General features: G+C 35.3%; 1 protein-coding gene across 10 annotated transcripts in view; it reads right to left on the bottom strand.

Annotated features, from left to right (window-relative positions):
• The window catches only part of WRN (WRN RecQ like helicase), a 140,861-nt gene that overhangs the window by 49,980 nt on the left and 67,127 nt on the right, over positions 1-23,754 (bottom strand). For all 10 annotated transcript variants that reach the window (XM_037983618.2, XM_037983614.2, XM_007962111.3 and 7 more), the window contains 4 exons: positions 21,462-21,568; positions 11,428-11,615; positions 6,701-6,875; positions 2,823-3,004 (listed from right to left, as the gene is read on the bottom strand). In XM_037983618.2, the coding sequence (XP_037839546.2) occupies positions 2,823-3,004; positions 6,701-6,875; positions 11,428-11,615; positions 21,462-21,568 (652 nt within the window). The remainder of the gene's footprint in view (positions 1-2,822; positions 3,005-6,700; positions 6,876-11,427; positions 11,616-21,461; positions 21,569-23,754) is intronic.

The raw sequence follows: 23,754 nt of genomic DNA, 5'->3' as shown, positions 1-23,754 counted from the left end.
TTCTTAAGTAAAATAAGCGTTACCTGAACACAAACACTGCAATACTGCAACAAGTGACTAACAGACAGGGAGTAAATACAACGTGAATGCACCGGACAAAGGGATGATTCCAAGGGAGTCGAAGCTGATTGAGTCGGATGGCACAAAATTTCATTACACTACTCAAAACCACCACTGATTTAAAACTTTAAAAGAAATAATTAAACTGATTTAATTATTTCTGGAATTTTCTATTTAACATTTTGGACGTGGGTGTAACTAAAACTATAGAAAGTGAAAATACAGATAAGGGGGCCCACTGTAATCTCATTCTTTCTACCTCAAGGAATAAAAATCAGTTCTTTTTTGCTTTATTTTATTTGTTTTGTTCACCTAGTTTCCCTCCTATAGAAAAAAAACAAGAAAACAAACACCCACACTCTCAGAACTGGATCCTTCCCTGTATTTGGTTCAGACGACCTACATTTAACTAATCTCATCAGTGTCAGGACAAATTTGAGAAAACAAAACTGTAACTCTTAAAACAAATAAATAAATAAATAAATATGTATTCTTCTTTTGGGACTACAAAAATAAGTCTGGTATTCCACAGAATAAAAACAATTTGAAAATTAGAAAAATTCTAAACCATTCATAGAAATCATTTGGATCCAGTGAAAGATCTATTGGACCGAGATTATTTTGCAAATTATTCTCTCTTAAAAAAAGATTACAATAACTTTGGGGTTTGACTATTTAAGGTAACAACAAATGCAGACATTGGGACTTTGCCTATGGTATGAATTCTGCAATTAAAAATGCAAATTTACATGAAGATTACATGATGACTGGACAAGTTTCTTCTCTCAGTGATAAGAATTATGGCATAAGATAGACTCTAAAAATTTTCTGAGTAACTGACCTTTCCAGGTGAGAATGAGCAACTTCATTTATTCTTAGACTTTCTAGTTTTTTCTAGAAGAGTTGTCACCAGGATGATACAGAGCCCTCCTGAATCCTTGCTCAATTCTTTCTTATCCTGATTAATCCTGTAGTTTTAGTTTCCTCAGGATTGATGCAAAGGGTAACCTGTCTGTACTCAAAATTCAAGTCTGGGTTTCTGGCACCACTATTTGATTTGCATCACTGTTACTTCCTGTTAAATCTTAATGAGATAACCACTTAAAATATCTTTTAAGACCCAGAGAAACAAGAATTGTATTTATTGATGAACCTTCAAATGCACAATATAAAACTGGATATTAATGTCCTCAGTACCTTTAACAAAACACACAAATAAAATCAGAACTGGTAGGAATCAACTTATGTTTGATATATTCCATATTTAATAGTAACATGTACAGCTGTGTTCTATCCCAATTATTTAAATTAGTTCATAAGAAGCTTGACAGATACAACTGTCTAAAGGAAAACAAGAATTGTTCTGTACAAAAAAAGGACGGTTTTGTCATCTTCTATATTAAGGAAAAGCTACTGACTACTCAGAAGGAAAACCTTAAAATTTGCATCAAACATTTTTACCTAATTAATTCCTATTCTTCTTTCAGATCTGAACCATCACTTCCACAAGGAAGCCTTATCTGAACTTTTTAACTTGGGAAATACCACACAACATTATATATTCTTACTACTCAATACAATTTCCCTTCATAACACTTAACACAATTATAATTTTAAATATGTTGCATGATTCCTTTTTTAAAAACTTTTGATTGTTGACATTTTCAAACACAAAAGGAGAACAGTAAAATGAAGCCTATGTATCCACAGTTATGTGATTCTCTAAAGAACTACCATTCCCATTATACTGAATTCTGTGGAAGCAGGTACTTTGCTTTTCTTTACTATTATATCTCCCACACATAGCATAGTTCATGGAACACAGTGGACACTCAAAAACACATTGTTTAATAATGCATAAAAACAAAAACTGTAGTGAGAGGCACTCTCTGATCATTTTACTAAAATGAGCTAATATGTCCATTCAAGATCTCAATGTATTCAGCTACATAAAGGTGTACTCTGAAAATACTTCATCAGCTTGGCAGGCCCATTGGTTACCATGTATAGGTTTTTCTCCTGAGATTCTTTTTCCTATGGATGAAGGAACAAAGTTGGTAAATGCTGCCCTGAAATCTTTGCAAGATAATGTTTTCCTTTACAATAAAAATGTCATAGAACTTAAGTGCCAACAAACTACTTGTTGAGTACTTAAGTAGCATGGCTCTCCTGTACTTAGATATTGAACACTTAATATTGATTTATGGCAGTCTATCAGTACAGTGCAACACAATGATTCACACACAGTGTGAACTGTTATGGTCTCATGGAACTAACCAAGGAAACAAATAGTAACAAGAGTCAAATAGGGATTGAGAGAAGTCCTCTGGAGTAATCACCACTGTAGCATGGGAAGAAAGAATCAGTAACAAAATCAGTGGTCGCTGAAGTAACTATGGCTGAAGACATGGCAACTTGACAGGATCTGAGAAGGAGAAAAGAACTTGTTCATTAATGCACAATGGTAGGAAAGTATTCCATAGGATCTCTGTTACAGGCCCAAGTATTGTCCTGATTTAGTTAATTCCTCACACTAAGGCATGCTGAAATTAGCTCATCTCCTCCAAGTGGCAACTCTTACCACAAATGTTCTTCCTACATGTCCTCTGGATCTGGGGAGGTTTATTTTTTTCTTCTTTTTTTTTTTTACTTTAAATACGCTCACAAATTACTTGGAATACTGGAAATAGCCTGAAACACTTTCGAGGTTTATACGGAAAGAAAGAAATCTGCAAGAGTAAAAACAATAAATGCTTTTTCACCTATTTAAGTTAATGTCTGCAGGAGCCCAGAGGATGTGACAAGAACTTTGAAGTCCATCACGACCAGCTCTACCAATCTCCTGATAATATGATTCCATTTCCTTAGGAGCACCGTAATGAATGACTTGGCGGATGTCAGCTTTATTAATGCCCATTCCAAAAGCTATGGTAGCTATGACACACTGAGAATAAATCACAACACAGTTTGACAAACATATTTAGCGGAATGAAAACCTTACATTTATACCTTTTTGTAAGAGTAATTTGTTCATTAACTTAAGTCCCTGGCACAAACTGGAATTTAATGTGATTTCGACCATCATTTATAGATTATCTACCTGCCTGATTTACAGATTAAGGACTGGTGACTAGAAATGAGGTTTCTGTTCACTCTCTATAAAAAATAGTAAATAAAGTGGTTTATCTGAACTTCTATGAACACAAGACACAAAAGAGCCTCAAAATATTTATTGTATTAAAGAAAACTTTTGCATTATAATGAAGTTGCAAGTGTCCTTACCTGATTGCAGAGCATCTTAACATTCTCTAATATTAATCTAAGATGGAAGTCTCTCATTAAAGATGGTGGGATGAAACATGATGCATTATCTCTGCATCTTTAAGAGGGTAAAATCGATAGAATGTCTCATATCTATGAATATACTGAGGTAAGTTTACACCTTTGTGGGAAATTTTAGGGAAGAATTAGTGAGAAGACATAGAAAATTTTTTTCTTAGGTATTAACAATAAAAATACAAATAGATAAGAAAAAAATAGCCATAATATACTACATGGCTTAGAGATTATAAAAAGCATTTACAGAGTAACAATTATGTAAACCGTATACACTGATCTAGACAAAATCATGACATAAACATATTAGGAGGAAAGGGGGTTAGAAATACATGGACAAGGTAAGAAAAAAGGGCAGTAAAGAATGTGAAAGAGAGCTAACCTTTCATCTTTCAGAGAGAGGAGTCAATAGATAATGCCTACAACTAACACACAAATAAACAAAAAATTAAATAGGAGCCATGTATGTAAACTATGGCACGATATAGTGGTAAAGTACCGAAAGAATCAGCTAAAAAGGTTGGGAGTTGGAAATAGAAGTGGGAAAGACATGAGGCCTTGAAGCTTTTCACTGTAAGCACAGTAGACCTATTTGCATGCCATTTCATAAAGAAAGATTACATGCTAAGATGGACCAGGAATACGAAAGGAAGAAAAAAGAAGGAAAGAAGAAAAGAAAGGAGGGAGGAAAGGAGGAAATGCTGAATAAGTAAAAGAAAGTATGACAAACATGAGAAAAAAGTAAATATAGAAATGAGTATCATACTAAGTAAAAGCTCTGGCTGTATGAGACTCGGCAATTTTGCTATATTTAAGGGTCAATAAGCAACAAAATAATAATTCTAATTTTAATTATATAATATTATTTTTAGGTGAGATCCACCTATTTTACAGACATGATTTTCAAACTATCCTTATAAACTCTCAGGTGTAAAGATATTTTATCAAATAATTTATTCACAACATCATTCCTAAAAAGAAAGGACTCAAGGCATCTTGAAAGGGGAAATTAAATACAAAAAGATACAAAACTAATAAAAGTGAGGAGTAAAAGTAAAAATGAATGGTTAAGACTAAAAACGTCTATCCGCATGCAAATGTGGTTGGATCTGGTTATAAAAATAAGAAAGAAAAGTATACTTTTTTCTAAAATTAGAAAATCTAAGATTCTAAGCATCACTCAGTCTAAGACATTAAGAGCTACGGGGGTCACCTCCACTTTTAGACCCACACTAAGGTATATAGCAACTGTAAAAACACACCAAAGTGAACATCTAGAATTCTCTACATTATGCACTCAGTAGGTATTCAATTCTCGGTAGCAAGTAATCAATTGCAGGAACACCTGACCTTTCTAGATAGATGATGAAACGTATTTTCATCATCTTTACAAAGTGTTTGAGAACTTTCAATGCAAATATGAAGCTTCTGAATTCTTTATAACGGCCAAGTAGGAGTACATTGGGCCAGCTGTCAGATAAAACAGAGTATCTGATATCCACGTAGGGATAAAAAAACAGTATCAATTTTTAAATTTTCGTAATGTGGATAAAAATTTGTGGAATCCTGCCACAGAAAGGGAGAATACCATGACACATACACGCATGTACTCTTCCAGAAAATGATCACTGTGAAGTTTCCTAAGCCATTTTTCAAAGCATTAATGTTTTAATGAAGCTGTGTATTGGCAGGAAAATCAGGCGCGTCCAACAAAGTCTCCTGTCACAACGTAACATGAATAAAGATTGTACTCTTTCATGTTCTGGGAGATGTTTTACTTTAAATGAATAATTACTAATATATTAAGATAGAAGAAACCATTGGTCAGTTAATGGCTTGAAGACTGATTAAGATTCAGTAGTAGCAATAGCAGCTAATAAATGTTATTTGACAATATTCAAGACACTGAAATAACAGAACAAAAATATAAACACTGAAGAATTTGGATAAAATTTCTATTCTAAACAGCTGTGAATGGTATTCCTATCCTTGGAAAGAAGGGAAAGAGAGACTAGATGCTTTCAGGCGGGTATGCATTACAGTATGACTATGTGTAGTGAACTTTAGAGACAGTGAATATGAACCATACTTAAGCTTTTCAACAACATTAGCTGAGGGTGGATAACAACTAGATATCAGAAAGAGAGATGGATAGAGAGGAAATGGATGACCAGTGGGACAGAAAATGCGAGAGCTGACTTTAAATTCTTAACTTCAGGGGAAGGCTCTTACCCGGACTTATAGTGACAGAGTGAGGATTTCATGTTGACAGTGTCAAGTTGTTGACTTAAACCTACTCATGTGCCTTGAACTTAAATCCTCCCAAATAAATCCTCTATGACACCCACTGAGCCACTCCAATCAGGACAGGAACTATAGAATTTCACAATAACTGCATCGATACCCTCTCCCTTCTTCAGTGTCTCTTCTTCAAATCAATCCAACTTATTGCTGCCAGTCTAACGTTTTTATAATCCCATTATCTTGTTTAAAAACACAGAGTAATACATCATGATAATCTTCAAATGATTCTTCAGCACTCCAAGAATTATAAGACCCCAATAGGCAGTGTCTTCAAGGTCTGGAGACTCTTGGACCTCCTTTTCCCTCAAATTAACTTCAGCCAGAGTTATTCTACTTTAATCTGTTTTACCTATTACATAAAATTGTATTTAAACTAAAAATTCTAAGGCTAAAGTAGTCAGGGAAAACTAACAGGTATATGATACTAAGCCGAGACTGCTTCTTTGCAAGTTTTAAAGCCATCTATAACCTGGCCAACCAACCCACTCAACTGTTCTCTCAAGTCTCCAACTGTTCCACCCTGCCTCTTTGTCCATACTTTGTGCCATTCCTACCCCACATTCTGTTTCCCTCCAACCATTCCAAACCAGTCACAATTTCCTGAACCCAGTATGTGTTCTCATATCAAAGTGTCTTTGCACCTGTTAGTCCTTCTTCCTGGAATTCTATAACCAATTCCTTTCCCCTCATCACCTACAGGTCTGGCATACTTGAAAAACTTCTATTTACATGTTTGGACTCTAACTGATTTTTCCTGGATGGACCACCCCCATTACACAACTACCCTGACAGAGCTATTCCTCCCTCCTCTGTGCACCTAAGCACTAGGTACAGATGGCTATTTACACCAATCTGCAAGTTTGTTCTCCCACACTTATCAGAGGGACTGCTTTATGTTCAACACAAAGAAAGTATTCAATAAAGATCTGGTAAATAAACATTTGAGAAATATCTACTTCCACTATGAACAATGGAGAGCAATGATGATTGATCCTCATACCTGAATTTCATCTCTCACAAACCTATGATGAACGTCTTTCCTTCTGCTAAAACTCATGCCCGCATGGTATGTTTCACAGGATAGATTCAGTTTCCTAAGTTCAGCTGTAACTTGTTCTGTCATTTTTCTAGAAGGACAGTAGATGATTGTTGGACCTTCAAATTCCCAGTGGGAACTAAAGAAAAAGAAGAACCAAAGAGCAAACATATAAATTGTATATATGCTTCAGACCAGTTTGGGTTTTATCTTATTTTTCTACTTTCTAAAGAAAAGACTAAAGTAAGAAAGCCTATCAAAAATAATGATAAAATAATGATATATTTAAGTGCATGAAAATTTAAAACACTATAGAGAATCAAATGTCCAAATGAATGGTGTGAAGTCCCCAAAACTCAGTTTTGACAGTTTCAGTTCAAATTAAAGCTAAAACCAGAAGCAAATTTATTTGTTTTAGCTGAAACCTTGATAAAAACTTATAAACAACAGATACAAATACTTTGAGGAATGCAAGGCACCAGATTAACAATTAGTCTGGTGAGGGTTTACAAAGGAGTATGCATAAAACTTGTTACACTGTTCTTATTCTCTCTTATGATAATAAAGTTGAGTTTCTAAATATTTACTAAAGCAAGAGCTTTCTTATAATATTGAAAGATTGCTTTTACAGTTCAAAGAAGTATTTACTAGTAATCTTGAGACAGAATGTTATAGAATACATCTATTAGAATGTATTTTGTAGAAACTTATGCTTCTTTATTAAAAGTGTAAACAATTTCCATAGAAGTATAAACAACTTAAAAGTTCAATTTCCATGGAACATTTTACTTAATGCCTAAAAATATTCATTTACATAACTGCATTCATTTATGCTGACAATATAAAAAAGACTATAGTATTTTAGATTTAGGAAAAGTTATTCAATTTCAATTGCATATAACTTTTGATCCAATTTCAATTTTAGGATTCTGATTTACAAAAATATTTGCTTATTGGCCAAAAGATACATGTAAACAAATATTTACTGCAACACTATAATAGTAAAAAGTAATCTAAATGTTCATCATTATCTATATTCATACGATGAAATATTAAGCAAACATTTAAAAATTAAACATTAAAAAAAATTGTAAAACCTTTAAGGACTATGGCAAAAGTCACTGAAAACTTAAGCAGAAGAAAAAAGGCAATAATTTCACTACAAGAGTCATACTGAATAATCTGCTCAAATCTACTTTTGACAGCAACCAAATGGGCTTCAATATCAAAAATTCACAATAAACTACTTAATGGAGTGAAAAAATACAAGGTTTTTTTTTAGTGTATAAAAATCTTATTTTAAGGCCGGGCACAGTGGCTCACACCTGTAATCCCAGCACTTTGGGATGCCAAGGCGGGTGAATCACCTGAGCTCAGAAGTTCGAGAACAGCCTGGCCAACATGGTGAAACCCTGTCTCTACTAAAAATACAAAAATTAGCAGGGCGTGGTGTCATGCGCCTGTAATCCCAGCTACCCAGGAGGTTGAGGCAGGAGAACTGCTGGAACCCAGGAGGCGGAGGCTGCAGCGAGCCAAGATCCCGCCACTGCATTCCAGCCTGGGCAACAGAGCAAGACTCCATGTCAAAAAAAAAAAAAAAATCTTATTTTACAAACATGTTTTCAAAGAAGAAAAAACTACTCACCAAAACCTAGATATTGTAATATTCTATATATTAAGGCTTTAATTTAAGAAAAGGCAATATATTGAAATATAGGAAAGAGAGCAAAGATACTTTAAATGAAAAAAAAAATTGCAGAAATAATGGATATAGTATGCAACTATTTCTGTATCAACTTAACAACAAAAAAACTACAACTGTATACATGCACAGCAGTAGAGTCAGAGAAAGGAAGTCTACATAACTAAATGTCAAAATACCAACAGTGATCAAAACTGAAGAATGGAACTGGAAAATTGGAGTCCTTTTCAATTTATATGCACAGTGTTGTTCAAATTGATATTGACTATATACCACTCTTTTTTTAAAAAGGTGGAAATATGTAAAAATTTGAACTTATGTAACAGATAAATCAAAAGAGTAAAAATTCCTATTACAAAAGGAGTCATTACTTTGCCAAGTGATTTGGCTAAAGACTGTTATTTCCTCTTAATTTTCTGAGGGGAGAAAATTCTAATATAATCTAACCACTAAATTATATGAGAGATTCATCTATCTCACTTAAATGTATTATGAATATATTATAATTAAGATTTTAACAAAATAGGGTTAGTTTAAGAAACACCTTAGCTCAATGGATTAAAAAACATGAATACTGATAAACAAATTACAGGAATTTGGCAGAGTTAAAGTAAGCGAAGAAGATGGAAATAACGGACAATGTTCCGAAGCCTTAATTACCCTCTATCTCACTGCTCATTAAAAGGAAAGTTTCTGTTCACTTAAGATCTGTAGAAAGTGTTCTGACTCTCAATGGTTTCCGGCTGTCCTAAGTCATCTTGGAGGATTAAAAATGGGTATAAAAATCTTTCTTGATTTGCTTCAAAAAAAAATTTCATACTAAATATCAAGATCTTCGACAGTGCTGAATGTTACACTGAATCTGCTCTTTATTTCCTAGTAAAGAGTTCCAGAAAGGTATTCCAGACTGAAGGATGTGTTTGCAAACAATAATTTGTATGCAGACAATAATTTGTAAACTGTGCATAGAAAGCAACAAGGAGCACCGGGGAGAGGGATATCTTCAAATAAATTATAATAGTCTTGGCTAAAGAGTAACAAAGACCTCAATTAGCAGAGTCAACATGAAAAACAGTGAGAAAGAAATATTTGCACAAGATATTATAAGAGGACCACGATGCCAGAAAAACAGGAGAACAATATTACACACAAAAAAGGTAAACTGCTTTAAAAAGGAGAGTGTTATTATAAGGGAAAGTGCCATAGAGACTGAACAGGATCAAAGATTAGGAGGAGCTAATGATCTGACTGTGGAGACTAACCTAGGACAAATAGCCTTCTTCAAAAGAACTTTTCCTCTTTGGGATGAAAGGGAAGTGAACCATAACGAGTACTCACTTCAGAGAGCACTGGAACAGCCAGAACACTCAGAATATATTCAATCCATTCTTGTTTTATTTTGAATACAGGACAAGAAAGCCAGGAGCAAATCCTACATTTAAATTATTCCTTAAGGTCCTCAAGAATAACTCCTGGATTTTCTTGGCCTAGCATCAATCTTCCCTTTACAGGAAAACACCCATGATGTTCTTTAAACTCTATTTGTCTATGCTTGTTTTGTGTTTGTATTGGTAGAAGAAGTTTTTTTTTTTTTTTTTGAGATGGGGTCTTGCTCTGTCACCCAGCCTGGAGTACAGTGATGTGATCTCAGCTCACTGCAGCCCCAACATCCTGGGCTCAAATGATCCTCCCACCTCAGCCTCCCAAATACCTGGGACTACAGGCATGCACCACTATGCCCAGCTAATTTTTGTATTTTTTGTAGAGACAGGGATTCACCACGTTGCCCAGGCTGGTCTCGAACTCCTGGTCTCAAGTGATCCTCCCACATCTGCCTCCCAAAGTGCTGGGATTATGGGTGTGACACACCACGACTGGACAAGAAGCATTTGTTTTAATGTTTAAAATTATAAACTGGCCGGGTGCAGTAGTCAACAACTGTAATTCCAGCACTTCGGGAGGCCAACACAGGTAGATCACTTGAGCTCAGGAGTTCGAGATCAGCCTGGTCACCATGGTGAAACGCCGTCTCCAGTAAAAAATACAAAAATTAGCCTGGCATGGTGGTACACACCTGCAATTTCAGCTACTTGGGAGACTGAGGCAGGAGAATAGCTTGAACCCAGGAGGTAGAGGTTGTAGTGAGCTGGGATCGCGCCACTGCATTCAACCTGAGTGACAGAAAGACACTGTCTCAAATAGTAAATAAAGGCTCATAAAAAGTAAAATAAAGGCTTTTGAAAATTTCTTAACATACATATTTAAAATGCCTTTAAACAAAATAAAGAGAAAAAAAGTACTAATGTCAGTTTCCTCATCAGTAAAATGAAAATAATAGGTAACTTACTGATGAGCAGTTATAGGGATTAAATTAGATCATTTATATAAAGCGCCTACAATAGTCCTTGGAACACAATACAGGCTCCAATGTGTTTGTAAGATAACCTTTTCTAAGCTCCTTAAGACTGAAGTCATGTAATTAGTAAACTAGGCAGAATTCAGATGAAAGAGTCATTTTATGTTTGCTTGTTCACTTGTCAATCATTAAGAGTATATGTCCTAGCCAGGCATGGTGGTGCGAGCCTATACTTCCAGCTACTTGGGAGACTGAGGCAGGAGGACTGCTTGAACCCAGAAGTCTGAGGCTGCAGTGGGTTGTGATCACACCACTGTACTCCAGCCTGGACGACAGTGAGACACTGTCTCTATAAATAAATAAATAAAATTTTTAAAAACAAAAATAAACAGTATTTGCCCTGTTTAAGCAACAGAATGGGGTATTAAGATATTAGAAGAATTAGTTTCTCCTTTTAAAAATAGACTATTCTCAACCACTGAGTTAATTATATAACATCATGCTTGACTTGAACCAAAACTAGGTGGAATTTGAAATACGTTAAATATGCATTAGAAGAAAATCGTAAAATACGTAAGTTGTTAAAAAAAAAAGGAAATCATTACCAAAATTCATCAACCATTAAATCCTTACCTTGTTGTTTTGACAAGAAATGGCTGCAGATCCTGAAGGATATTCCCTGTTTTTCGCCTAACTTCTAAATACAGGTTTGGTCGATCAAAACCAGTACAGATGATCTGAGGATTTCTCAGATTTAAGCAACGTACAATGTCTTCCCGGATTGAAGAAGTTGCAGTGGCAGTAAGTGCAACAATTGGAACCTGAATGATGTAAAACTGTTATTTTAAAAAGGAAAGAGCTCACTCATTCCCGACATGTGTATTGCTTTCTTACAAAGAGACTGGTAGGACAACAGTCCGAAGTACAATGTCAAAGACGCAACTGTAAAATTTTTGGTAAAGAAAAAAATCTCCCTACTAACTTGTTTCTCAGCCTTCTGGATACAATATTTACTTTTTAAAAATCAGAAATCATTTAAATAAAACATTAAATCCATGAGGTTTCCAAATGCAATTTACCTTGTCTTATTAAATTAAGCCTACCTATTAGCTATCTACTTCTCCATTTATTATTTTTTAACATTTATTACATTTGAAATGGTGCTGATATAAACAGGAGGTAAATTATGCCTTATATTTGATTAATGTATAATTACAAATTATAAGCTCTCAATTCACTGAAAATCTAACTATATAAAGCAATGGTCTTTTTTTTTTTTTTGCCTCCTATTTTAAATATATAGGTTTATGTCTTCACAAATCTAGAAGCAAAGCTCCAATGACCCAAATAACCTCTCTTCAGTGGTACTGAGATAATCAATAACATACTATATATAGGAAATATGTATAAATGAAACATGTATTATTAATTGATTGCTAGCAAAGACTTCTTGACTGGATTAGCAGACAGAGCAGGAGACTCAGCAGTTATCAGGAAAAACACGAATATGTCATCTTCCAGAAATCCCCTAAAACTAGATCTCATAGTTTTATCCTATTATAGGAAATTACACTTAACTATGGTATTACTTCATAATCAGAAAAAGTGGACTGTCTTACAGCTGTTTCTAAATTATCAGCTGTTCTATCACCAACAATATAACTTTCTTAAAAATATTCTTTTTGGCTCATGACAGGTACAGGAAACAATAGTCTCACAAAATAGCTCTTCAGATGCACTGCATCTATTTTACAAACCAACTATCACAATTATCTTGTATATAAGTGGAAATGTATGTGTAATATACCAATTTGCAAAGAAGCAATTCTAGAATATGACTCAAAATTAAAACAAGATCAATTTATTAAAAATTATAAACTACTTTTTCAATCACTATAACTTTACTGAATTAAAAACTCGATCTCCAAACTCACATTAAAAAAAATCTCCAAACTCACATTAAAAAAAAAAATCAATTAAGTTTGAGAGTAGGTTTTTTCAAATTAAAAAAATTAAATCAAAATGAATGTGACGAGGTAATTGGCATCATTTTTGCATTCTTTATCCTTAAATTTTGTGACACTATTTGAAAAGGCAACCCCAAAATTAATTTCATTGGTTTGTGGCTTAAAATCAGATTGTTCACTGAATTTACAGTGCCTGCCTAGCAACTTAAAGATGAACAAGCTAATCTATAAAGAGGCTGGTTTCTCTAATCAACCCCCAACATGGGTGTATCCGTGTTAACACACAGGTTTTAACAAATATAAGACTGAAACTAAGGGAAGTTTAAAAATTAGAGGTTCTTAGAACATGCACATTCTCACTCTCACAGTAAAGCACTTTCACCATTTTTAGTGTTTTGGTCAAATAATTTATATAAATGCACTAATAAAATACTTGTTTAATTGCATATTAAAAACAGTGATTTTCAGGATACAGTCCATAAGAAAAGAGGGTTGAGTTTGTTTCTAAGCAATATAATGTATAAGTGGGCAGGTAATATATTTATGAAAATGAGGAAGTAAGCATGAAACATGACATATCTTTAAGAAGTTAACAGAAAAACCAGGCAAAAGAATGGCACCACAGTGGAAAATATCTGTTTTGGAATCAGATTGTTTGAGTTGAAATCCTGTTTTTGCCACTTACTAAATGTGAGATTTTTGAGCTCTTTATTTAACTCTCTAAGCTTCAGTTTCCTCATCTATAAAATGGCTACAATAACAGTGCCATCTCATAAAGTTATGAATATCAAGTGAGATAAAACATGCAAAGTGCTATAATGCATCAAATATAGTAAGCGCTCAAAAAGTTTCAACTTTTACAAATATTGTCATTAAAATAAAACAAAAGAATTCTATATAAGAACTTCAGAGACATGAGTACTACTCCCCGATTTGCGACTGACATTTGCAAGGGCTGCTCTTTCAGCAAAAAAAAAAAAAAAAAAAAATGAGATGGAGAGGGCTGTATGATGTGTTAGACCCATCTTGCTACCAGAAATTCCCTATTCCAGCAATCTGGTAATGGTGAAAATCACTATAAATTTACTCTTTTGCCTCAACATTCTAGAAAGATATAGCTCAGAATGTTGCTTCTAGAATTAGAAAATAAAGTAATAGAATATATTAAAAATGAATGATAAACTTCCACTTCAGCAATGAATAGGACCTTTTCTCTTGTAAGTATGTGGCATTTTATGACATTTAAAATATATAAACTAGAGAGAAGCTTAAAAACAACACACAGTCGGGCTACGAGAAGGGTGACAATACATCCTCATTTGCCGGGACATTCCCAGTTTATGCCTGCAGTCATGGCATAATTATTATAGCTTGAACTCTTTAATTTTCTGAAGCAAACTACTTCGGGTAATAAATTATACTGTCACTTAGTTCTTAACTCACAAAACGTATTCTTTAAGTTGACAGGTCTTAATTTCTTTTTAACAGGCAGCAAGTTTTGCTAAATCAAACAACCAAATATAAATTAATCTTTCTAAATTTATAGTAACAGATTTATGACTACAAATTTAGGAAGATCTTAGACATATACTTCAATGGTGTAGTGCCCACAGATTGAGAAAAGTATAAGTATTCCACCTGCTTCTAAATTCAGGTCATGTTGCTAATTCTAACTTTGTACTCCATAACATCACACATACTTCATTCATTCATGCACTCATTCTAAATAGTTACTGAGTACCTACTATGTACTGATCTTTGTAATAGGTACTGGGGAGAAAGTAACAGAAAAACCCCACATGTCTCATGGACTTCACAGTTCCTCTTACTTGAAATGTAAATAGCTTTAAGACTGATGCAAAGCTTTCTGCCTGCCTGTTCTTTCTCAACACCCACTTTGTCTGATTCCCTCCAAATAGGAATTTTTGTGCCAAACAGCTTAGTGATCTCTGCTGTTTTTGAACTTATTGAAATAATATGGTGTGAAACATTCCAGGTTTCTAGTAGTTATCCTCATATAACTGGAACCAGAAGAAGAAAAAAAGCACCAAGAACAGTGAAAAAAAATGATAGTGCTATAACCACCAGGTGGCATGTCTCACCATTTAGCTAATAAAGAGGGTTCTTGAAAACACCAGGGGAAAAAGGTTTTCTCAGCCATTGCTCAGCCAACACGCTCCCTGCACTAGAGGCCCAACAGAAGGAATGTGCTTTATTAATCCTCCCAAGAAACGAAAATGATCCAATGACATCCATGGCCAGACATAATACAAGATTTAATTCAAGCTAAAAAATGTTTAAGAACTGTATAAAATATTTAAAACTCCTTTAACACAATCCTTCTAGAATCAAAGGCCTAGGAAAGGATTACAGCAAGTAATCTTCCTAGTTTCCAAAAGCTTACTTTAAACCATTCTAAATTAATGTAAATCAGTCCTTCAGGTGCACTGTGCCTAGCGACTTTCACCACAGAAATCCCTTCTAAACATATACTACTAACACTGTTAGTCCTTTTGTATTATTTGTACCACTTCCCAATACCATATTTTGTTTGGTACTATTACTTCTACTGTTGTAGGTATGAATCTAAACTCCTTTACTGAACTATGAGCTACTTGAAGGCAGAAATTACATTTTATGCCTCTTTCAAATCATTTGCTTTAGAAACTAGCAGGATGTCCTATGGTGTAGCTATTTATGGCCCAACTCTATATGGCCCACTACCTGTTTTGGAAAGTCACTTTGCTAATTCTCAGCTTTCTCATCAGAATTCATTCATTCATTCACCCTGTTATATATTGAGCACCTCCTATAAGCCAGGTATTGTTCTAGATTTTATAAACCAATCAATCAAAAACTCCTCCCTACAAAGAATATTCTAGTGAAGAAGGACTCACAGAAAACTAACAAAATATAACACAGTAAGTTAAACAGTGATAGTGCTATTTTTAAAACAGCAAAGGTTTACAAGGAACCTTGAATGATGGGGGAGGGGGAACTAATCTGATATTTCAAATATGGCGGCCCAGGAGGCTTAAATGCAAAAGATCTGAGAGAAGTAGGGAGGAACATCGCACAGATAATGTGGGGGAAACGTACTCAGGGAAAGGAAGCAGCAGGCACAAAGCCCAGGCGCTGGAGCATGCCTGGAATATCTGAAGAAAAACAAGGAGGGTGGTGTGGCTGAATCCGGTGAATGAGGAGACAAAGAGTAGAGAACGAGGTCAGAGGGAAAATGGAAGGGACTTTTGCCTTTATTTAGAGGGAAATGGCATGCTACTAGGTGGTTCTGAGCAGAAGACATGATCTATCTGACTTCATTTTTAAAGTATCACTCTGGACGCTGTGTTGAAACAGAATGAGGGATGGGAAGAGTGAAAGCAGGAGGCTCTAAGGAGATGGTGGCTTTTACCTGGGGAATGGCAGGGATCAAGAGAGAAATGATTTAATCCTGCATATATTCTGAAGACCTCATGAGATTTCCTTACTGTTTAAATAAACACTGGAGTGTGAGAAAAAGAGAAAAAATTGAGGAAAATTCCAAAATTTTGGCCAATGGAGCTGCTGTTAAACAAGATGGAGGAGAGTGAGGAAAGAGCAGATCTGGAGTGCTATGCAGAAGTCAGTTAGGAAGAGGTTAAGTTTGAGACACCTTTTGGTCATCTCACCAGAGGCATGTTGAGTAGTTACATAGATGTGTGCCTGTGTGTACACACATATATATGTACATACATTCTACTAAATGGCTAAAATGAACAAATAGTGACAACACCAAATGCTGGCAAAGAGGCAAAAACAACTGGATCACTCATATACTGCTGATATCAGTCTATGATGGAGATAAAAATTTGGGAGTTCTCAGCATAGGCTTGGTATTTAAAACTGCAGGCTGGGCGTGGTAGCTCACATCTGTAATCCCAGCACTTTGGAAGGGCAAGGCAGGTGGATCACCTGAGGTCAGGAGTTCGAGACCAGCCTGGCCAATATGGTGAAACACCATCTCTACTAAAAATACAAAAATTAGCTGGGCATGGTGGTACGTGCCTGTAATCCCAGCTACTCGGGAGGCTGAGGCAGGAGAATCACTCGAACCCTAGAGGCAGAGGTTGCAGTGAGCTGAGATCACGCCATTGCACTCCAGCCTGGGCAACAAGAGTGAAACTCTATGTCAAAAATAAAAAAATAAATAAAATAAAATAAAACTGTATGTTAGGTGAAATGACCAAGAAAATGAGTACAAAGTTAGGTCCAAAAACTAAGGTTTCTGGAAGGCCAACATTAAAAGGGCAGGGAGATGAGAAGAAACAGGAGACTGAGAATAAAGAGACAGTAAGGAAAGAAGAAATCCAGGAGTGTGTGCTGTCCTATGTGACTACTGAAGAATTATTTCAAGAAGTAGTATGAAGATTTTAATAGCTACCTTGTTGAACCATGATACAAAAATCTGACCCGAGGTCAGCCACATCACTGGAGCTCAATTCACATGGCTTGATTTTCCCTCAATATAAACTTGCTAACTAGTATATTTAATTTCTTTTTGGTTTGTTCTGTTTTAATATCTGCTCCAACCAAACTCTGTGAGATAAGCTAACAAAAGACACTATTTTTGAGATTCCTCTCAATTTGCTATCTATAAGCAAGATTAATGAGCAATGAAATTGAACTAGACAATCTACCAAAAGAATAACAAACAATTTCTAACACAGTTTACTCACAAAACTGGGATATCCTGGGCTCAGAAGGCACCACTGCCTCACTACTACCAAGAAAACTTAAACATAAGTCAACTTTATTTATTCATTCAAAATTAATATAACAGGCTAGAGAACCCAGAAATAGACCTAGACAAATACACCCAAATGACTTTCAACAAAGGGGCAAATGCAATTTAACAAGGGAAGGACAGCCTGTTCAACAAAGGGTCTGCAGTAATTTAACATCTATTGGGAAAACAATGAACCTTGACTTAAACCTCACATCTTATGCAAAATTTAACTCAAAATGGATCACAGACCTAAAACATAAAACTGTAACAATTTTAGGAAAGAACCATAGGAGAAAATCTTCAGGATCTAGGGCTAGGTGAAGAGCACAATCCATAAACGAAAAAATGATAAACTGGATTTCACTAAAATGTAAAATATGTACTCTGTGAAAGACATGATAAAAAGAATGAAAAGACAAGCTACAAAATGAAAGAAATATTTGAAACCATGTATCTGACCAAGGACTCGTTTCTACAATGTATTTTTTAAACTCTTAAAACTCAACAGAAAAAAACAAGCACTCCAATTATATAAGGAATTTCACCGGAGGCAAATTAGCATATGAAAAGACATTCAACATCATTAGCCACGAGAGAAATGCAAATTAAAAGTGAGATACCACTCCACACCTATCAAAATGGCTAAAATAAAAAACAGTTGCAACAACAAACGGTGGCAAGGATAACTAGATCATTCACACACTGCTGACAGGAATGTAAAATGCTATAGCCACTTTGGAAAACAGTTTAGCAATTCCTTAAAAACTAAAAATACACTCCTGGCCATTTATCCCAGAGAAATGAAAACTTTTATATTTTCAGGTTGTTTAGCCATTCACCTATTGAAGAACCTTTGAGATACACACAAATGTTCATAGCATCTTTATTCATAATAGTCAAAAACTGGAAAACAACCCAAAAGTTCTTCAACAGGTGAACACTTAAACTGTAGTACAACCATACCATGGAATACTCTGTAATAATAAAAAGGAACAGACTTCCGAAAAACAGTCACGTGGTACTTAATGGCATTTCTGTCAATGACAGACCACATGTAGAACAGTGGTCCCATAAGATTATAATGAAGCTGAAAAATTCCTATCACCAGGTGATGTCATAGCCGCCATAATGTCTTAGCACAAGGCACTGCTCACGTTTGTAGTGATGCTGCTATCAATAAACCTACTGTACTGCCAGTCATTCAAAAGTATAGCACATACAATTATGTACAGTATATAACTTGATGAATAATAAACAAGTATGTTACTGGTTCACATATTTACCTATACCCTTTTCCATTATTTTAGAGTATACTCCTTCTACATATTCATTTTCTAAAGTTAACTGTAAAACAGCCTCAGGCAGGTCCTTCAGGAGGTATCTAGGAGAAGGCATTGTTATCACAGATGACAGCTCCACGAGTGTTACTGCCCCTAAAGAACTTCCAGTGGGACAAGATGTGGAGGTGGAAGACAGCAATACTGATGATCCTGACCCTGTGTCGGTCTAGGCTGATATGCGTGTATTTTTTTTTTTTTTTTTTTTTTTTTTGAGACGGAGTCTCGCTCTGTCGCCCAGGCTGGAGTGCAGTGGCCGGATCTCAGCTCACTGCAAGCTCCGCCTCCCAGGTTCACGCCATTCTCCTGCCTCAGCCTCCCGAGTAGCTGGGACCACAGGCGCCTGCCACCTCGCCCGGCTAGTTTTTTGTATTTTTAGTAGAGACGGGGTTTCACCATGTTAGCCAGGATGGTCTCGATCTCCTGACCTCGTGATCCGCCCGTCTCGGCCTCCCAAAGTGCTGGGATTACAGGCTTGAGCCACCGCGCCCGGCCGCGTGTATTTTAGTTTTAAACAAAAAAGTTTAAAAAACAAAAATAAAATTTTAAACTAAAGGCTTATGGAATGCATTAATCAAGGAAGAAAAAATTTTTGTAGAGCCGTACAATGGTTTATGTTTTAATCTAAGAGTTATTACAAGAGTCCAAAGTCAAAAAGTGTTTTAGGTTTATGAATCAAAGTTACAGTAAGTTGAGATTAATTTATTATTAAAGGAAGAAAATTTTTAAAGAAAAATTTAAAATAAATTTAGTGTAGACTAAGTATACAACATGTATAAAGTCTACAGTAGTGTAGAGTAATGTCCTAGGCCTTCACATGCACTCACCACTCACTCACTCAGAGCAACTTCCAGTCCTACAAGCTCCATTTGCAGGAAGCACCCTATACAGGTATACCATCTTTTATCTTTTATACTGTATTTTTACTGTGCCTTTTCTACATTAGATATGTTCACATACACAAATGCTTACCACTGTATTACAATTGCCTGCAGTATTCATTACAGTAACATGCTGGACAGGTTTACAGCCTAGGAGCAATAGGTTCTACCATACAGCCTAGGTATGCAGTAAGCTTTATCATGCAGGTTTGTGTAAGTGCATGTTCAGATAACCACGAAATGTCCTAAGAACACATTTCTCAGAACATATCCCTGTTGTTAAGCAACACATGACCACAAACAACTTGAATGGATCTCAAGGTAATTATGTTGAGTGAAAAAAACTAATTCCAAAAGGTGACAAATTACATGATTCCATGTATACAACATTCTTGAAATAAAATTTTAGAGAGTGAGACCAGATTTGTGGTTGCCAGTGGCTAGCGCCAGGGGTGGGAGGAACAGCTCCAGAGAGCTTTGTGGTAAGGGAACATTTGGTATCCTGACTGCAGTGGTAGTTACACAAATGTACATGAGATTAAACTGTATAGAACAATACACAGACTATAAAAAAGAATACTTACAAAACTGGAGAAATAGGAATAAACTGTAGATACTATACAAATGTCATATTCCTAGTTTTGATACTGTACTATAGTCATGCAAGATGATACTGTTCAGGAAACTGGGTGAAAGGTACACAGGACCTCTCTATACGTTTTTTTGTTTGTTTGTTTGTTTGTTTACAACTTCTTGTGAATCTACAATTTTCAAAATAAAAAATAAAACAGTGCTAGTATTGTGGGTTTTAAAACCATTCATGTAAATATGCCAATCATGTAGAATATTCATGTAAAAATTTGTTTTGTTTTGTTTTGTTTTTTTGAGACAGAGTTTCACTCTTGTTGCCCAGGCTGGAGTGCAATGGCACGATCTCGGCTCACTGCAACCTCCGCCTCCTGAGTTGAAGCGGTTCTCCTGCTTCAGCCTCCCGAGTAGCTGGGATTACAGGCACCTGCCACTACGCCCAGATAATTTTTGTCTTTTTAGTAGAGACAGGGTTTCACCATGTTGACCAGGCTGGTTTCGAACTCCTGACCTCAGGTGATCCGCCCACCTTGGCCTCCCAAAGTGCTGGGATGGCAGGCATGAGCCCCGGCGCCTGGTCAAAATTTGCTATTTTTTATAATAGGGAAGAAAGGGAAATTCTAATACTGAAAGTTTTAATAAAATCTCTGTAGAACAGTTCAAACGTTAGGTTTTCAATGTGACAGAAAAAGGGGTAACCGGGATTTCACAGTATCCTACAGTAAAAGGACATACGGATGAAAGATCACTGAGAAGACATTTGGACAAATATGGCCCACAGCCTGTTTTGTTATGGCCCACCAGTGAAAAATGTAACCTTTACATTTTTAAAGGGTTACTAAAAGAAAAAACAGAGAGAGAGGAATATGTGATACAGACTACATGTGGCCTATAAAGCTTGAAATATTTATCACCTGGTCCTTTCAGAAAAGGTTTGTCAAGCCTTGTCCTATTGTATTCCTCAATAGATTATATGCCAACTTTAGAATTTTTTAAAAAGTAGTTCTCTTTTTACATTATCCATTTGCTCTTTTATAGTGAAGTCTTCAGCTTTTTTACCACTCCCCAATCCTGAATGCTCTCCTTAGTAAGAATGTAATTTCGGGACATCAGACTTGGCAAAGCTTACCATTGGGAGTGCTGTCTTTAGGGAGCCCAACTTCCTGAATGAATTCCTAAAATCATGCCCCCACTCAGAAATACAGTGAGCCTCATCCACAGCAATGAGTGTGATACCTATAAAAAAGAAAAACACGTAAAGGAAAAGATAAAGCTCAAAAGGAAAAAATAAACTCATCTACACCTCTGAAGGAGAACAAATAACCAAAATCAAAGTATTTGGTTCCTATAAAAACAGAAGCATAAATACCATCATATTAAGACAAAAAAATCATTATTGGAAATAGGGAGAGGGGAGATATATGAATAAAAGGCTTAAGAATTTTAAAAGGAAATATTTATGTATTAATCCAAAGAAGACATTTATTGGATCTCAGCTTTCATCACTATTCCTTGGAGAGATGAATTGCTTACTGTGACTTTGTCTCCAAAACTATCCACCTGCATTTCTCTTTGGTAATACCTTCAATTTTGTCTCATGTGTTAGCTATTAAAAGAGATAAAAAGAACCAGCAAATTTCTACTGAAATTAACTGCATCGCCATCCATGACTGATCACACATCATATTGCAAAGAGTCCTCCGAAATGCCAGTATCAGAGCACAGGAGGACAGCCACATTTTCTAATATAAAATGGTATGGGAAGAGCTAAATCACATGATGTACAAAGTAGGTAAGAAGAAATGTAATTTGTTCTTTCTTCCTGTAGTAGCCTCTCTGCTCTGCCCCCATACCAGACACACACACTGAAGCGGAATCAACAGTGTGTTGTAATGCATGTCAGAACAATGTCTTCAGATTTTTCAAAGTAGTAACAATCGTGCTTTTGCCCTCAATTAACAAACTGATACATAAGAATAATTTTTTCCTTCAATGAGTATGATCATTCTTTGATACTTCTCTGAGCATTAATAATATTCGGACACTAAGAGGAGGATGATTAAAAAGCTCTAAAGTCAGACTGCCCAGATGCAGAACTTGGCTCCACCACCTGCCATGTGTATTACCTTAAGCAAGTTACTTAAGCTTTCCAAGTCTCAGTCCTCTCACAAGTAAAATGTGGATAAGAATATTACCTAACATTTTCTAGATGCTCTAAAGATTAAATTATATCATTCACATAAAATGCTAAAATAGAGCCTGACACACACAAAAAAAATTGCTACTACTCCTATTGTGGTTAATAAATATCTATTATTATCCAAACACTTTTCTAGCAATAAAAAGACTCATAAAATACAATCCATGACCTGAGGAGTTCACAATTCTAAAAGAGGAGACAGACATGCAAATAAACAATTACAATTCATTGACATTACAAGTTACAACAGTCTTAAGACAGTGTGGAGGAGAAAGAAAGCCAAAAAAAAAAAACTACTAAACATGGGGGCAAGGTCAGTTATTTGTATCAAAATTCTCTGGGTACTACTGAGTGGCTGGAAAAAATTCAATATTATCACTATAATTATTTTGGCTTTTGAAACTAAACCTGAGTGACTGATTGATTTTTCCCTCCTTCCTTCCTTCCTTCCTTCTCTCTCTCTCTCTCTTTCTTTTGTAACTAGGACTATAAAAGGTACCATGCTTAGCTCATTTTTTTTTTCCAGAGATGGGGTCTCACTGTGTTGCCCAGGCTGGTCTCGAACTCCTGGGTTCAAGCAATACTCCTACTTCAGCTCAGATTTTAAATTAAATAGGTTGAAACAGAGATGATGGTCTCTTTTACTTTAAAACTTTCCTTTTTTTAAAAGCTTTAGTTACAGGTTTGACAAAGTAGCTTTTAATGGAGCTAAACCTTATCCCTCAAAATCAGTTTAGACAAGCTTTTGCCAACATTCAGTTAAGTTAAAAGTCTGGTTGGTAAGGAGTCTCCCTATAAAACTATGTTTGCTCTTTCTGTTAAAAATCCAGACTACTTAAGTAATTTAACATTTACCGAAAAATGAGGAATCTGATTAGCTAAATGTCACACTGCTGTACAAATAACATCCTGCGTATATTCATTTTTGCAAGCATTGTACAATTTCCCGCAACAAAAGGCAAAGGAAAATATTTCAAAAATAATTTTTATTTAATTTATCCCTTTTTATTCAACACTGAGTCAACCAGAGAACATTTTCATCCATCATAAGCAAAGTACACTGCTCTAATAATTGCAGTGTTCAACATTCATCCATTACAAAAAAATAAAAATAGAGAGTTTTAACTACTTGTCAAAAGTATTAAGTATTTGTTTAAATACTTAAGCTTATTATTCATTTAACACTATCACAGAAACAAAGCAAACAGTAAAAATGTACCCA

Source organism: Chlorocebus sabaeus, chromosome 8, assembly GCF_047675955.1.
Source record: "Chlorocebus sabaeus isolate Y175 chromosome 8, mChlSab1.0.hap1, whole genome shotgun sequence".
NCBI lineage: Eukaryota > Metazoa > Chordata > Mammalia > Primates > Cercopithecidae > Chlorocebus > Chlorocebus sabaeus.
Note: the sequence above shows the minus strand (reverse complement) of the source record. Positions and strands in the feature narration are given on the sequence as shown.